This window comes from Pholis gunnellus (genome assembly GCF_910591455.1).
Source record: "Pholis gunnellus genome assembly, chromosome: 2".
In the NCBI taxonomy this organism is placed as follows: Eukaryota; Metazoa; Chordata; class Actinopteri; order Perciformes; family Pholidae; genus Pholis; species Pholis gunnellus.
In genome coordinates, this window is record NC_136536.1 from 430,785 (window position 1) to 446,708 (window position 15,924).

General features: G+C 44.5%; 1 protein-coding gene across 1 annotated transcript in view; it reads right to left on the minus strand.

The window, feature by feature from the left end:
• LOC306707695 (voltage-dependent L-type calcium channel subunit alpha-1D-like) overlaps positions 1-7,377 on the minus strand; it is a gene marked incomplete at its 3' end in the record, with an annotated part of 59,780 nt that extends 52,403 nt beyond the window's left edge. The window contains 2 exon segments of the mRNA XM_079175261.1: positions 1,540-1,632; positions 7,332-7,377. Of these exon segments, the coding sequence (XP_079031387.1) occupies positions 1,540-1,561 (22 nt within the window). The 5' untranslated portion in view covers positions 1,562-1,632; positions 7,332-7,377.
• Between the last annotated feature and the right edge of the window lie 8,547 nt (positions 7,378-15,924).

Sequence of the window (15,924 nt, forward strand, 5' to 3'; positions counted from 1 at the left end):
AAACATTATGGTTTATTATTGATCATCTGTTATCAGTGAGTCTCTCTGATGGTGCGTTCAAGGACACAAAAAAGACCAAATGGACTTTTCCACGATGTTCGGTCTCTGAAGGTTCCTCTGAGCTTCAGATAAAGTTCAAATAAATCTGTTTCATGGAACAAAGGGCGGATTAACTCTGCTGCCATGGTAACCGATGATGTCATGTGTGTTAATGCTCATTTCCATGACAACGTTATCAGAAGAGGGGGTCTGATCCTCCGTCAGGATCCAGAGGATCAGACTCAGGAGAGGAAGAGGAGAGGAAGACGAAGAGGAGGAGGAGGAGAGGAAGAGGAGGAGAGGAGAGGAAGAGGAGGAGAGGAAGAGGAGGAGAGGAAGAGGAGGAGAGGAAGAGAGGAAGAGGAGGAGAGGAAGAGGAGGAGAGGAGGAGGAGGAGAGGAGGAGAGGAAGAGGAGGAGAGGAAGAGGAGGAGAGGAGGAGAGGAAGAGGAGGATGATCTTATTGATCATCTGAACTTCAATTTGATTTTAGAGACGAATACAAAATATTTCTTTTAAATATTTTTTCTCCTTTTTAATGTTTGTTCTTGTTTCGTCGTGAAGACGTTCAGTCAAACGATCGCTGAGCTCCGGTTGAATAACTTTAAAGAGTGAAGACGAGCTGAACCATCAGGACGTCTCACCTGAGGACACGTCACCTGTTTTCTGTGATGACATCACTCTGTGAAATAGGAAGTAGCATGTAGCATGTAGCATGTAGCATGCTAAATCGCTCTCATATCAATCCGTCCTCAACGTGTCCGTCAAGGCTTCGACCCTCAGAGGACACCAGCACACCTCAGTGTCTTTGCCTCTTTGTCTCTTTGTCTCTTTGTCTCTTTGTCTCTTTGTCTCTTTCAACCAACCAGCTGATGAGCAGCAGGTGAGTCAGCTGATCGCTCAGGTGCATCAGTGAGGCCGATGTCACACCTGCTGTGGTCACGTGACCGAACGCCATTAATGTTGAACATTTTACTGAAATATAAAATAATATAATGAGAAAGGTTTTATTATTGTAACAATAAATCATATTATTTTATCTTCCACCTTTCTCTTGAAATCATACTGAAAGATAGATGATCATTATATATTTATTCATTATTATTATTATTATAATAAATATAATTATTATTATATTTATTGATTTAATCATCATTATTACTATTATCATAATCATTATTATAATTTACTTAATTATTTATTTAGTGTTAGTATTATTAATAAAAGATATTTATTATTATTGTTATTAGAATCATTATTATTGTTGTCTCATAACTAGATTACTGTCCCATCTTTTAGGAGAATATTGATTTTAAATATAGATTTAGAACATGAAGAAGACCATGAGATGTGCCTGAAAGCTAGCAGGGAATAGTTAAGTAAGAAACAGTTTCACTTTATTCACAATCAAACTTTGAGTGTTTCTGTCTGATGTGGACAAAATAAGAAGAACAGCGATTGTTTTATAGAATAAACAAATATTAAAGTTCATCATTCTTACTTCTGTTTCTCTCCTCGTTCATCTCGAAGGTTTCTCTCTCTCAGCTGCTCTGAACGCCGACAACCATCTTAAATCCTCCGATCAGCTGTTCCTCTGATTCACAAACACAAACACAAACACAGCATTTCAGCTGCGATGATGTGAAACAATTAATCCACTTCTTCTTCTTCTTCTTCTTCTTCTTCTTCTTCTGCAGCTGCCAATCAATTAATCAATTAATTGATTTTACATCCAAAAGCAAAAAAACAGAGAAGAGAAAATAAATCCAGAGGAGAAAAAATTCTGCTTCTTTTTTCAGCTTCACTTCACTAATCTGACTCTGACTCTCTTCATCTATCCGTTCATCTCTCTCTCTCTCTCCATCACCTCCTAACTCCTCCCCTCATCCCTCATCCCTCATCCGTCTCTCTCTTTCTCTCTCTCTCTCTCTCTCTCTCTCTCTCTCGCTCTCTCTCTCTCTCTCTCTCTCTCTCTCTCTCTCTCTCTCTCTCTCGCTCTCCTCCCAGTTGGGGATTAAAGAGCTCGGAGTGTTAAAGGGGAGGTCAGCTGGAACATTAAAGGCAAACAAGAGAATAAAAATCATCAGGTTTTATTATTTTTTATTAAAAGCTAGTTATATATATAAAGATAAATATTTCCTGTGATTTATTTATGTGATTTTCCCTCTATTTATAATAATAATATATATATATATTTATTTTTGTCATTATATTTCCTCTCCGGTCCCCCTTTGTTACGGATGTGAACCACCAGCCGGTCCCAGAACCTGACGCTGAAGAGACGTTAGCTGATGTTGGCTAATGTTGGCTAACTTTATCTTACGTTGGCTAACTTTGGATTACATTGGCTAATATTGGCTAAGCTTTGATAACTTTGGCTAATGTTAGCTAATGTTAGCTAACGTTGGCTAATGTTGGCTAACCACTGCTAACTTTGCCTAACTTTGGCTTACGTTGGCTAACATTGGTTAACTTTGGCTAATCTTGGTTAATGTTGGCTACTCCTAGGCTAAAGTTGGCTAATTTATGCTAACATTGGCTAACTTTGGCTAACGTTGGCTAACATTGGCCTACGTTGGCTTACAATGGCTAACGTTGGCTTACGTTGTCTTACATTGGCTAACGTTGGCTTACGTTGGCCTACACTGGCTTCCAATGGCTAACGTTGGCTTACAATGGCTAATGTTAGCTAACATTAGCTAATGTTGGCTAACCACGGCTAACTTTGCCTAACTTTGGCTTATGTTGGCTACTCCTAGGCTAACGTTGCCTACTCCTAGGCTAAAGTTGGCTAAATTATGCTAACGTTGACTTACGTTGGCTAACGTTGGCTCACGTTGGCTAACATTGGCCTCCAATGGCTGACGTTGGCTAATGCTAGTCTTACGCTGCTCAGTGATGTCATGACGTCTTGTATAGTTTCCTCGAGGAAGATGAAGAGAGGAGGAGGTTGAGGAGGAAAGATGAAGGTGAAGGAGGCGGATTGAGGTGAAACATTTCACTTCTTGACTTTGTTTTGAAATTGAACCTGAAGATTTCATCAACCAACAGATTAAACTGTAATACACTGTGTGTGTGTGTGTGTGTGTGTGTGTGTGACCTCAGTGAAGGTCGATGTTTTATCATCAGACTCTTTGATCTTTACCTTCCAGCTGATGTTTGTTGCTGATTATTAAAACTCTTGATTCATGTGAAGAAGAACTCATTACATTATTTTATTATGAGATGAAGTCAAAGGCATTTCTTCAAGTTATGGTATGAGGTATTAATGAATTTTTCTCAGCTACTACGGTATTTTATCGGGTACTAATGTATTTTTTGTATACATATATATATATATATACACATATATGTATAGTGTTACAACCCAGCACAAAGGCTGCAACAGAAGGGAGACAAGACAGCTGGTAAAAGTAATAAATATACATTCAAAGAACAAATAATTAAACTCAAGTCAACGTTTCAGCCAAAGAAGAGGAGGAGCCTATATAGCTGAAGAGGAGGGGCCTATATAGCTGAAGAGGAGGGGCCTATATAGCTGAAGAGGAGGGGCCTATATAGCTGAAGAGGAGGAGCCTATATAGCTGAAGGGGAGGAGCCTATATAGCTGAAGAGGAGGGGCCTATATAGCTGAAGGGGAGGGGCCTATATAGCTGAAGGGGAGGGGCCTATATAGCTGGGACCAACCCAGACTCAGGTGAGGCTCATCAGCTGATCAACATCCTGAAAGACAAACAGACAACAAACAGGACAGAGACCCCTAGTGGAAGGGAGGGGTGTGTGTGTGTATATGTGTGTGTGTGTGTGTGTATATGTGTGTGTGTGTGTGTGTATATGTGTGTGTGTGTGTGTGTATATGTGTGTGTGTGTGTGTGTGTATATGTGTGTGTGTGACCGTGTGTGTGTGTGTCCGTGTGTGTGTGTGTGTGACCGTGTGTGTCTGTGTGTGACTGTGTGTGTGTGTGTGTGTGTGTGTGTCTGTGTGTGTGTGTGTGTGACCGTGTGTGTCTGTGTGTGACTGTGTGTGTGTGTGTGTGTGTGTGCGTGTGTGTGTGTGTGTGTGACCGTGTGTGTCTGTGTGTGTGTGTGTGTGACCGTGTGTGTCTGTGTGTGACTGTGTGTGTGTGTGTGACCGTGTGTGTCTGTGTGTGACTGTGTGTGTGTGTGTGTGTGTGTGTGTGTGTGACCGTGTGTGTCTGTGTGTGTCTGTGTGTGTGTGTGTGTGTGTGTGTGTGTGACTGTGTGTGTGTGTGTGTGTGTGTGTGTGTGTGTGTGTGTGTGCGTGTGTGTGTGTGTGTGTGACCGTGTGTGACCGTGTGTGTGTGTGTGTGACTGTGTGTGTGTGTGTGTGTGTGTGTGTGTGTGACCGTGTGTGACCGTGTGTGTCTGTGTGTGACTGTGTGTGTGTGTGTGTGTGTGTGTGTGTGTGTGTGACCGTGTGTGTCTGTGTGTGACTGTGTGTGTGTGTGTGTGTGTGTGTGTGTGTGACTGTGTGTGTGTGACTGTGTGTGTGTGTGTGTGTGTGTGTGTGTGTGTGTGTGTGTGTGACTGTGTGTGTGTGACTGTGTGTGTGTGTGTGTGTGTGTGTGTGACTGTGTGTGTGTGTGTGTGTGTGTGTGTGTGTGTGTGACTGTGTGTGTGTGACTGTGTGTGTGTGTGTGTGTGTGTGTGTGTGTGTGTGTGTGTGTGTGTGACCGTGTGTGTCTGTGTGTGTGTGTGTGTGTGTGACTAAGCTTCTATATTAATCCGTTCATAATCCCTCCTCTGGACTCTCAGAGAGGATTTACTTCTTTCTCTCTTTTCTATCCGGCGTTTGTTGTTTCTGTCAAAAGAAAATATAAAATCAAATATTTGATTCCAAATAAAAGTCAGAAACGTATCTTTATAAACATCATTATAATAATAACAAAAGACCAATAAATCAACACATTACCCAGTAATTATCAGAGGAAACCGGCAGCTTAAAGTAACATTATTAATAAAGTACTAATAATAATAATGTACATGAGTTCTATTTTGATGTACTTTAGTTTTATTTGAGTATTTCAATGGTACGCTTCTTTCTACTTTTTACTGCATTTATTCAAGATATAAAACGTGTGATCAGTTTATTAAATATGATCCATTGTTACAGATAAAAGTAACAAAATAAATAAAATATTTATATTATAAAATAAAGAATATTTGAATTACTGCTCAAAAATGTTATATTATATATTTTATAATTTATCGATAATATTGATCCAATGAAACAGCAGCCACTTATTATATATATATATATATGCATATATATATGCATATATACATATATATATATATATGCATATATATATATATGCATATATATATATATATATATATATATATATATATATATATATATATATATATATATATATATATGCATATATATATATATATATATGCATATATATATATGCATATATATATGCATATATACATATATATATATATATGCATATATATATATGCATATATATATATGCATATATATATATATATGCATATATATATATATATATGCATATATATATATATATATATATGTGTTGGATCTGAACTGTCTCGATGGTTATTCATGAAATACAAATAAAAATAAATGTGTATAAAACAGTTTGACATGAATGTTTTTGGTTGAATCATCTTTCTGTCTTTGTGTCTGAATCTTTTTTCATAAATCTCTGATAATCCTCTCTGGATGACATCATCACTCACACTGTAAACAGAGCTCTGCTGCCTCCTGCTGGAGAAGAGGAGGAAGAGGAAGAGGAGACAAAAAATAGAGAGGAGAGAGAGAGGAGGAGGAGGAGGAGAGAAAGAGAAAAAATAAAGGAGGACAGAGGAGCGAGAGGAGGAGGAGCAGGTAGATTGTACAATTTGAATTGCAAGACTTTTACTGTCACTGAGTATTTCTACACTGTAGTATTACTTGCTGCAGAAGACAATATGTGTACTTCTTAGATCACTCATGGTCCAAAAACCCACTCAGAGCTCATTAGTCCTCAGATAAAGACACTAATGGAGTGTGTGTGTGTGTGTGTGTGTGTGTGTGTGTGTGTGTGTGTGTGTGTGTGTTTCCTTAGAGACCACAATAACTACACATCTGGTAATTAGGGAAGAAGTACTGTCAGTACAAGTACTACAGTTTAGAGCATTTGTTCTGATGCAGAAGTATTTGTGGTGAAAGAAGTATTCAGATCTTTTACTGCAGTAAAAGTCCTAATACTACACTGACTTCAGTAAAAGTATCATCTACAGTATTGTGACTGTTGAATATATTATTAGGACCTATTGGTATTCTAATGTTTGTTATTATTATTCCTCCGTGTGTTTCATCGCAAAAAGGAGGAGCTTGGGATTCTGGGATTTTGTTTTAATTGCAGTCTGGTTGGTTGTATGAGATGTTGGCTCTATAGCGCCCCCTACTGAGCAGCCCCAACACTGGGTTTAGGGTTAGGGTTACATGTTCACATGTTCTTAATGTTTAAGATGTCCTCTGTCCCTCTCTAAACCTCTCGAACTGAACCGTGACTCCTGTTACATTATATATATATTTAAATATCACGATCAATGCTCTTCTACTCGCAAAACTTTCACCTGCTCGCGAGCTAAGTGGGCGGAGCCAGTCGCCATCGTACAACTACAATTAACTGGTTACAATCCTCGTCTTTGGATTGGCCGGATATCACTCAGATATCAATCTTACAGAACTGATCATTTGCATAAACATGGGACAGAGTTCATGACTTGGTTCCTACAAACGACACATGATGTGAAGATTCACTACAAAGTGTTAGAAGTGATCATGTGTCCATAAATATAACAAGTGTGATTTTGAACTAAATACACACTCATTGTTAATAATTATTGTGAGGAATAATTAACATTGACATGTGGTCAGAGAGTGTCTTTACATATTATTATTATTATTATTATGTATCACACCAGCAGCTCTGATCTACTCACTGACTCACAGCAGCATTCAGACCTCAGAGAGGAAGAATCTGATGATGAAGATGAGCAAACGTGAAACATTGATGACGAGGGTTTGGATTCCCGACTTCAGTATCTCTGTTCACACTGCTGTCTACACACACACACACACACACACACACACACACACACACACACACACACACACACACACACACACACACACACACACACACACACACACACACACACGCTGATGTCAGCCTATTACCCTGAATACCCTCCTCATCACACAGACTCCTCCCTCCTGGAGGAGGAGCTCTCCCACTCACTTCCTACCTTTTTCCTTCCTGGTGCCCCGCCCCCTCCACACACACTTCCTTTATCATCACTCTCTCTTCCTTATTGCCTGAGAGAGAGAGAGAGAGAGAGACATCAGCTTCCTGTGTGTAGTAAAGCTCCATTAAACTACCTGCAGGCATCACACGCACGCACTGTACAGACACAAACGTAGTGTGTGTGTGTGTGTGATCTTCAACCTTTAAGCACTTTGCATTTTTACCTGCAGTGGACATCACGCACTGTCACGCGTGCACGCGCTCCCATCGCCGTGCATGCACGCGCATGCACGCACGCACGCAGCAGCAGCACCGAGGGAGCGATCAATACTCTAAAAGCCCGGAGAGGGATCTTCTCTTTACCGGAGCGGAGAGAGAGAACCGAGGAACACGGCAGCAACAATGAAGGTAACGGAACACCGGGGTCCCGGTTTGTTTGTCCTGTTTCTGTGTGCACGAGGCACCGGGGCGCGTTCTCGGCCGTTCTGACCGACAAACCCCCGGTTAGGTTCGTCGGAGCGTTTCTGCTCCTGCAGGTACAAACGGCGCTGTCAGCACATTCACAGCCGACACATGCAGCGTGCTGCACGGCCACCGGAGCAGCGAGCTGTCGGTCACATCCTCCATCACCACCACGGTGTGTGTGTGTGTGTGTCTGTGTGCGTGTGTGCGTGTGCGCGTGTGTGTGTGTGTGTGCGCACCTGAAGGTCTCATCTGTCATCGTGTAAAACCACAACTGCAAACTACAGCTGCACTGGGATCAGTGTGAGTACACGGAGGTGACACTGTGTGTGTGTGTGTGGGTGTGCGTGCATGCGTGTGTGTGTGTGTGTGTGTGTGTTTACATGCTGATCTGCGCTATAGGAGCCGCTCTTTGTCTGCTGTGACCGGTTATGAACGGCAGCAGCAGCTTATTAAAGAGGAGGTGAATCAGTGAGGAGTAAACAAAGTGAGGAGAAAGGACAGGAGGAGGTGATGGTTCACTGAGGACAGGAGGAGGTGATGGTTCACTGAGGACAGGAGGAGGTGATGGTTCAGTGAGGACAGGAGGAGGTGATGGTTCACTGAGGACAGGAGGAGGTGATGGTTCAGTGAGGACAGGAGGAGGTGATGGTTCACTGAGGACAGGAGGAGGTGATGGTTCATTGAGGACAGGAGGAGGTGATGGTTCACTGAGGACAGGAGGAGGTGATGGTTCACTGAGGACAGGAGGAGGTGATGGTTCACTGAGGACAGGAGGAGGTGATGGTTCATTGAGGACAGGAGGAGGTGATGGCTCACTGAGGACAGGAGGAGGTGATGGTTCATTGAGGACAGGAGGAGGTGATGGCTCACTGAGGACAGGAGGAGGTGATGGTTCATTGAGGACAGGAGGAGGTGATGGTTCAGTGAGGACAGGAGGAGGTGATGGTTCAGTGAGGACAGGAGGAGGTGATGGTTCACTGAGGACAGGAGGAGGTGATGGCTCACTGAGGACAGGAGGAGGTGATGGTTCACTGAGGACAGGAGGAGGTGATGGTTCATTGAGGACAGGAGGAGGTGATGGCTCACTGAGGACAGGAGGAGGTGATGGTTCACTGAGGACAGGAGGAGGTGATGGTTCATTGAGGACAGGAGGAGGTGATGGCTCACTGAGGACAGGAGGAGGTGATGGTTCACTGAGGACAGGAGGAGGTGATGGCTCACTGAGGACAGGAGGAGGTGATGGTTCACTGAGGACAGGAGGAGGTGATGGTTCATTGAGGACAGGAGGAGGTGATGGCTCACTGAGGACAGGAGGAGGTGATGGTTCATTGACGACAGGAGGAGGTGATGGTTCATTGAGGACAGGAGGAGGTGATGGCTCACTGAGGACAGGAGGAGGTGATGGTTCACTGAGGACAGGAGGAGGTGATGGCTCACTGAGGACAGGAGGAGGTGATGGTTCACTGAGGACAGGAGGAGGTGATGGTTCATTGAGGACAGGAGGAGGTGATGGTTCATTGAGGACAGGAGGAGGTGATGGTTCACTGAGGACAGGAGGAGGTGATGGCTCACTGAGGACAGGAGGAGGTGATGGCTCACTGAGGACAGGAGGAGGTGATGGTTCACTGAGGACAGGAGGAGGTGAAGGTTCAGTGAGGACAGGAGGAGGTGATGGTTCACTGAGGACAGGAGGAGGTGATGGCTCACTGAGGACAGGAGGAGGTGATGGTTCACTGAGGACAGGAGGAGGTGATGGCTCACTGAGGACAGGAGGAGGTGATGGTTCACTGAGGACAGGAGGAGGTGATGGTTCATTGAGGACAGGAGGAGGTGATGGTTCATTGAGGACAGGAGGAGGTGATGGTTCATTGAGGACAGGAGGAGGTGATGGCTCACTGAGGACAGGAGGAGGTGATGGCTCACTGAGGACAGGAGGAGGTGATGGTTCACTGAGGACAGGAGGAGGTGAAGGTTCAGTGAGGACAGGAGGAGGTGATGGTTCATTGAGGACAGGAGGAGGTGATGGCTCACTGAGGACAGGAGGAGGTGATGGTTCATTGAGGACAGGAGGAGGTGATGGTTCAGTGAGGACAGGAGGAGGTGATGGTTCATTGAGGACAGGAGGAGGTGATGGCTCACTGAGGACAGGAGGAGGTGATGGTTCATTGAGGACAGGAGGAGGTGATGGTTCACTGAGGACAGGAGGAGGTGATGGCTCACTGAGGACAGGAGGAGGTGATGGCTCACTGAGGACAGGAGGAGGTGATGGTTCACTGAGGACAGGAGGAGGTGATGGTTCATTGAGGACAGGAGGAGGTGATGGTTCACTGAGGACAGGAGGAGGTGATGGTTCACTGAGGACAGGAGGAGGTGATGGTTCACTGAGGACAGGAGGAGGTGATGGCTCACTGAGGACAGGAGGAGGTGATGGTTCATTGAGGACAGGAGGAGGTGATGGTTCACTGAGGACAGGAGGAGGTGATGGTTCATTGAGGACAGGAGGAGGTGATGGTTCAGTGAGGACAGGAGGAGGTGATGGTTCATTGAGGACAGGAGGAGGTGATGGTTCATTGAGGACAGGAGGAGGTGATGGTTCACTGAGGACAGGAGGAGGTGATGGTTCATTGAGGACAGGAGGAGGTGATGGTTCAGTGAGGACAGGAGGAGGTGATGGTTCACTGAGGACAGGAGGAGGTGATGGTTCACTGAGGACAGGAGGAGGTGATGGTTCATTGAGGACAGGAGGAGGTGATGGTTCACTGAGGACAGGAGGAGGTGATGGTTCACTGAGGACAGGAGGAGGTGATGGTTCAGTGAGGACAGGAGGAGGTGATGGTTCAGTGAGGACAGGAGGAGGTGATGGCTCACTGAGGACAGGAGGAGGTGATGGTTCAGTGAGGACAGGAGGAGGTGATGGTTCAGTGAGGACAGGAGGAGGTGATGGTTCACTGAGGACAGGAGGAGGTGATGGTTCACTGAGGACAGGAGGAGGTGATGGTTCAGTGAGGACAGGAGGAGGTGATGGTTCACTGAGGACAGGAGGAGGTGATGGTTCACTGAGGACAGGAGGAGGTGATGGTTCACTGAGGACAGGAGGAGGTGATGGTTCACTGAGGACAGGAGGAGGTGATGGTTCACTGAGGACAGGAGGAGGTGATGGTTCATTGAGGACAGGAGGAGGTGATGGTTCACTGAGGACAGGAGGAGGTGATGGTTCACTGAGGGCAGGAGGAGGTGATGGTTCATTGAGGACAGGAGGAGGTGATGGTTCACTGAGGACAGGAGGAGGTGATGGTTCAGTGAGGACAGGAGGAGGTGATGGTTCATTGAGGACAGGAGGAGGTGATGGTTCACTGAGGACAGGAGGAGGTGATGGTTCAGTGAGGACAGGAGGAGGTGATGGCTCACTGAGGACAGGAGGAGGTGATGGTTCATTGAGGACAGGAGGAGGTGAAGGTTCATTGAGGACAGGAGGAGGTGATGGTTCACTGAGGACAGGAGGAGGTGATGGTTCATTGAGGACAGGAGGAGGTGATGGTTCACTGAGGACAGGAGGAGGTGATGGTTCAGTGAGGACAGGAGGAGGTGATGGCTCACTGAGGACAGGAGGAGGTGATGGTTCAGTGAGGACAGGAGGAGGTGAAGGTTGTTTTATGCAGTGTCACTATGAATCTTTTTTTCATGGTGACATTGTGTGTGAGCACTTGTTGTGTTTGTTGTGTTACCTCACATACACACACATTCATATCTTACTGAGCGTTATGTGACCTGAGTATTGTGTACTGGAGAGTACTGGTATTGAGTACTGGTATTGTGTACTGGTATTGTGTACTGGTATTGTGTACTAGTGAGTACTGGTATTGTGTACTGGTATTGTGTACTGGTATTGTGTACTGGTATTGTGTACTGGTTTTGTGAACTAGTGAGTACTGGTATTGTGTACTGGTATTGTGTACTGGTATTGTGTACTAGTGTGTACTGGTATTGTGTACTGGTATTGTGTACTAGTGAGTACTGGTATTGTGTACTGGTATTGTGTACTGGTATTGTGTACTAGTGTGTACTGGTATTGTGTACTGGTATTGTGAACTAGTGAGTACTGGTATTGTGTACTGGTATTGTGAACTAGTGAGTACTGGTATTGTGTACTGGTATTGTGTACTGGTATTGTGTACTGGTATTGTGTACTAGTGTGTACTGGTATTGTGTACTGGTATTGTGTACTGGTATTGTGTACTAGTGTGTACTAGTGAGTACTGGTATTGTGTACTGGTATTGTGTACTGGTATTGTGTACTAGTGAGTACTGGTATTGTGTACTGGTATTGAGTACTGGTATTATGTACTGGTATTGTGTACTGGTATTGTGTACTGGTATTGTGTACTGGTATTGTGTACTAGTGTGTACTGGTATTGTGTACTGGTATTGTGTACTGGTATTGTGTACTAGTGTGTACTGGTATTGTGTACTGGTATTGTGTACTGGTATTGTGTACTGGTATTGTGTACTGGTATTGTGTACTGGTATTGTGTACTAGTGTGTACTGGTATTGTGTACTGGTATTGTGTACTGGTATTGTGTACTAGTGTGTACTGGTATTGTGTACTGGTATTGTGTACTGGTATTGTGTACTGGTATTGTGAACTAGTGAGTACTGGTATTGTGTACTGGTATTGTGTACTAGTGTGTACTGGTATTGTGTACTGGTATTGTGTACTGGTATTGAGTACTGGTATTGTGTACTGGTATTGTGTACTGGTATTGTGTACTGGTATTGTGTACTAGTGTGTACTGGTATTGTGTACTGGTATTGAGTACTGGTATTGTGTACTGGTATTGTGTACTGGTATTGTGTACTAGTGAGTACTGGTATTGTGTACTGGTATTGTGTACTGGTATTGTGTACTGGTATTGTGTACTAGTGAGTACTGGTATTGTGTACTGGTATTGAGTACTGGTATTGTGTACTGGTATTGTGTACTGGTATTGTGTACTAGTGAGTACTGGTATTGTGTACTGGTATTGTGTACTGGTATTGTGTACTGGTATTGTGTACTGGTATTGTGTACTGGTATTGTGTACTAGTGAGTACTGGTATTGTGTACTGGTATTGTGTACTGGTATTGTGTACTGGTATTGTGTACTGGTATTGTGTACTGTGCCACTCTCTCAGGGTTTGATCTGCTGCTGATTGGCTGAGAGTATAAAGAGTCAGAGCCATAGATGATTGACAGGAGCGTGAGAGCCAATCACAGTCAGCCGTAGTGGCTCCTCTGAAGGTCACATGTTTCCATAGACAAACATTCAGTCAGATTCCTTCAGAGACACTCCTTCAACACACTGATGACATCACACGGTGGACTCTGACCCAACCAATCAGAGAGAGGGGGCAGGGAAACATGAAGAGAGACAGAAACCAGCAGAAACACTGAGACATGAGCGCTGAAGACAGGTACGACACACACACACACACACACACAGAGGTACGACACACACACACACACACACTCACACTCACACACAGAGGTACGACACACACACACACACACACACACACACTCACTCACACACAGGTACGACACACACACATACACACACACACACACAGGCACGACACACACACAGGTACGACATACACACACACACACACAGGTACGACACACACAAGTACGACACACACACACACACACACACACACACAGGTACGACACACACACACACACACACAGGTACGACACACACACATACACACACACAGGTACGACAGACACACACACACACAGGTACGACACACACACACACACACAGGTACGACACACACACACACACAGGTACGACACACACACTCTCCTCGTGGCTGTAGGGGGCTTCTTTACCTCCTTGTTTACTTACCTTCTTCTTTTCTCCTTATTTCCTAATTAGGGAGCATAATAATACTAAACATGAATATCATCTCGCTGCAGAACTATTTCTTTACCTCCTGACTTCATCATCACAAAGTTTCACTGCCTTCTTGCTGCCTTATTTCCTTGCCAGCATAATGAGGAAGCATCTTTACTTCCTGTTTCCTCAGGAAGCATCTTTACTTCCTGTTTCCTCAGGAAGCATCTTTACTTCCTGTTTCCTCGGGAAGCATCTTTACGTCTTGTTTCCTAAGGAAGCATCTTTACTTCCTGTTTCCTCAGGAAGCATCTTTACGTCTTGTTTCCTAAGGAAGCATCTTTACTTCCTGTTTCCTCAGGAAGCATCTTTACTTCCTGTTTCCTCAGGAAGCATCTTTACTTCCTGTTTCCTCAGGAAGCATCTTTACTTCCTATTTCCTCAGGAAGCATCTTTACTTCCTGTTTCCTCAGGAAGCATCTTTACGTCTTGTTTCCTCAGGAAGCATCTTTACTTCCTGTTTCCTCAGGAAGCTTTTTTACTTCAATGTTTCCTAAGGAAGCATCTTTACGTCCTGTTTCCTCAGTCAATTATCACGTTAATAGCCTCAGATTGTTTGAATCGCTGCTTGGGGACGTTTGTTTCTCCCACCTCCACATATGCTCATCCATATTTAACGTACGGCGTCTAGCAGTGTGTGTGTGTGCGCGTGTGTGTCTGTGGGTCTAAGTGTGTATAAATGAAGCGGTGTCAGTGGCTGGTCTGCATGTATTTATGTTTGTGTTTGCACAGTGAGTGTGTGTTTGTGTGTGTGTAATGTGTGTTTGTGTGTGGCTCCCTGCGGTCGGCCACCATCTGCCGTAGTGTGCGACTGAGAGTAGATGAGTTGATGGAGGATCCTAAACACAGAACGGTTCATCTCTACGTGTTCCTACAGAGACCAATTAAAACAGAGTAAAATCACGTTTGTGAAGAGCTGATTCACTTAAGGAAGCAAAGAGGTAAAAAAAGCGTCCTTGTAAGGGGGTGAGGAAGCTTCCTAGTTAAGGAAGCAAGTAGGGATATAAATGTCCTTGTTCAGTGGTGAGGAAGCAAGGAGGTAATGATGCTCTCTAGCTGGGAGCGAGGAGTCAAAGAAGGGTCCTAATTAGGTGGGCAGGAAGGTACTTTTAAACGTGGAAGTGTTGACTAATGAGAAGAACAGAGTTTAAAAGTGGACACTGATAAATGTGTGTGAAGGTGTTTGAAGGTGTGAACAGGTGTCTGAAGATGTGAACCGATGTTTGAAGATGTGAACAGGTGTTTGAAGGTGTGAACAGGTGTCTGAAGGTGTGAACAGGTGTCTGAAGATGTGAACAGGTGTCTGAAGATGTGAACCGATGTTTGAAGATGTGAACAGGTGTCTGAAGGTGTGAACAGGTGTCTGAAGATGTGAACAGGTGTCTGAAGATGTGAACCGATGTTTGAAGATGTGAACAGGTGTTTGAAGGTGTGAACAGGTGTTTGAAGGTGTGAACAGGTGTCTGAAGGTGTGAACAGGTGTCTGAAGATGTGAACAGGTGTTTGAAGGTGTGAACAGGTGTTTGAAGGTGTGAACAGGTGTCTGAAGGTGTGAACAGGTGTTTGAAGGTGTGAACAGGTGTCTGAAGATGTGAACCGATGTTTGAAGATGTGAACAGGTGTTTGAAGGTGTGAACAGGTGTCTGAAGGTGTGAACAGGTGTTTGAAGGTGTGAACAGGTGTTTGAAGGTGTGAACAGGTGTCTGAAGGTGTGAACAGGTGTCTGAAGATGTGAACCGATGTTTGAAGGTGTGAACAGGTGTCTGAAGGTGTGAACAGGTGTTTGAAGGTGTGAACAGGTGTCTGAAGGTGTGAACAGGTGTCTGAAGATGTGAACCGATGTTTGAAGGTGTGAACAGGTGTCTGAAGGTGTGAACAGGTGTTTGAAGGTGTGAACAGGTGTTTGAAGGTGTGAACAGGTGTCTGAAGGTGTGAACAGGTGTCTGAAGGTGTCTGAAGGTGTGAACAGGTGTCTGAAGGTGTCTGAAGGTGTGAACAGGTGTCTGAATGTGTGAACAGGTGTCTGAAGGTGTGAACAGGTGTCTGAAGGTGTGAACAGGTGTCTGAAGGTGTGAACAGGTGTCTGAAGGTGTCTGAAGGTGTGAACAGGTGTCTGAAGGTGTGAACAGGTGTCTGAAGGTGTCTGAAGGTGTGAACAGGTGTCTGAAGGTGTCTGAAGGTGTGAACAG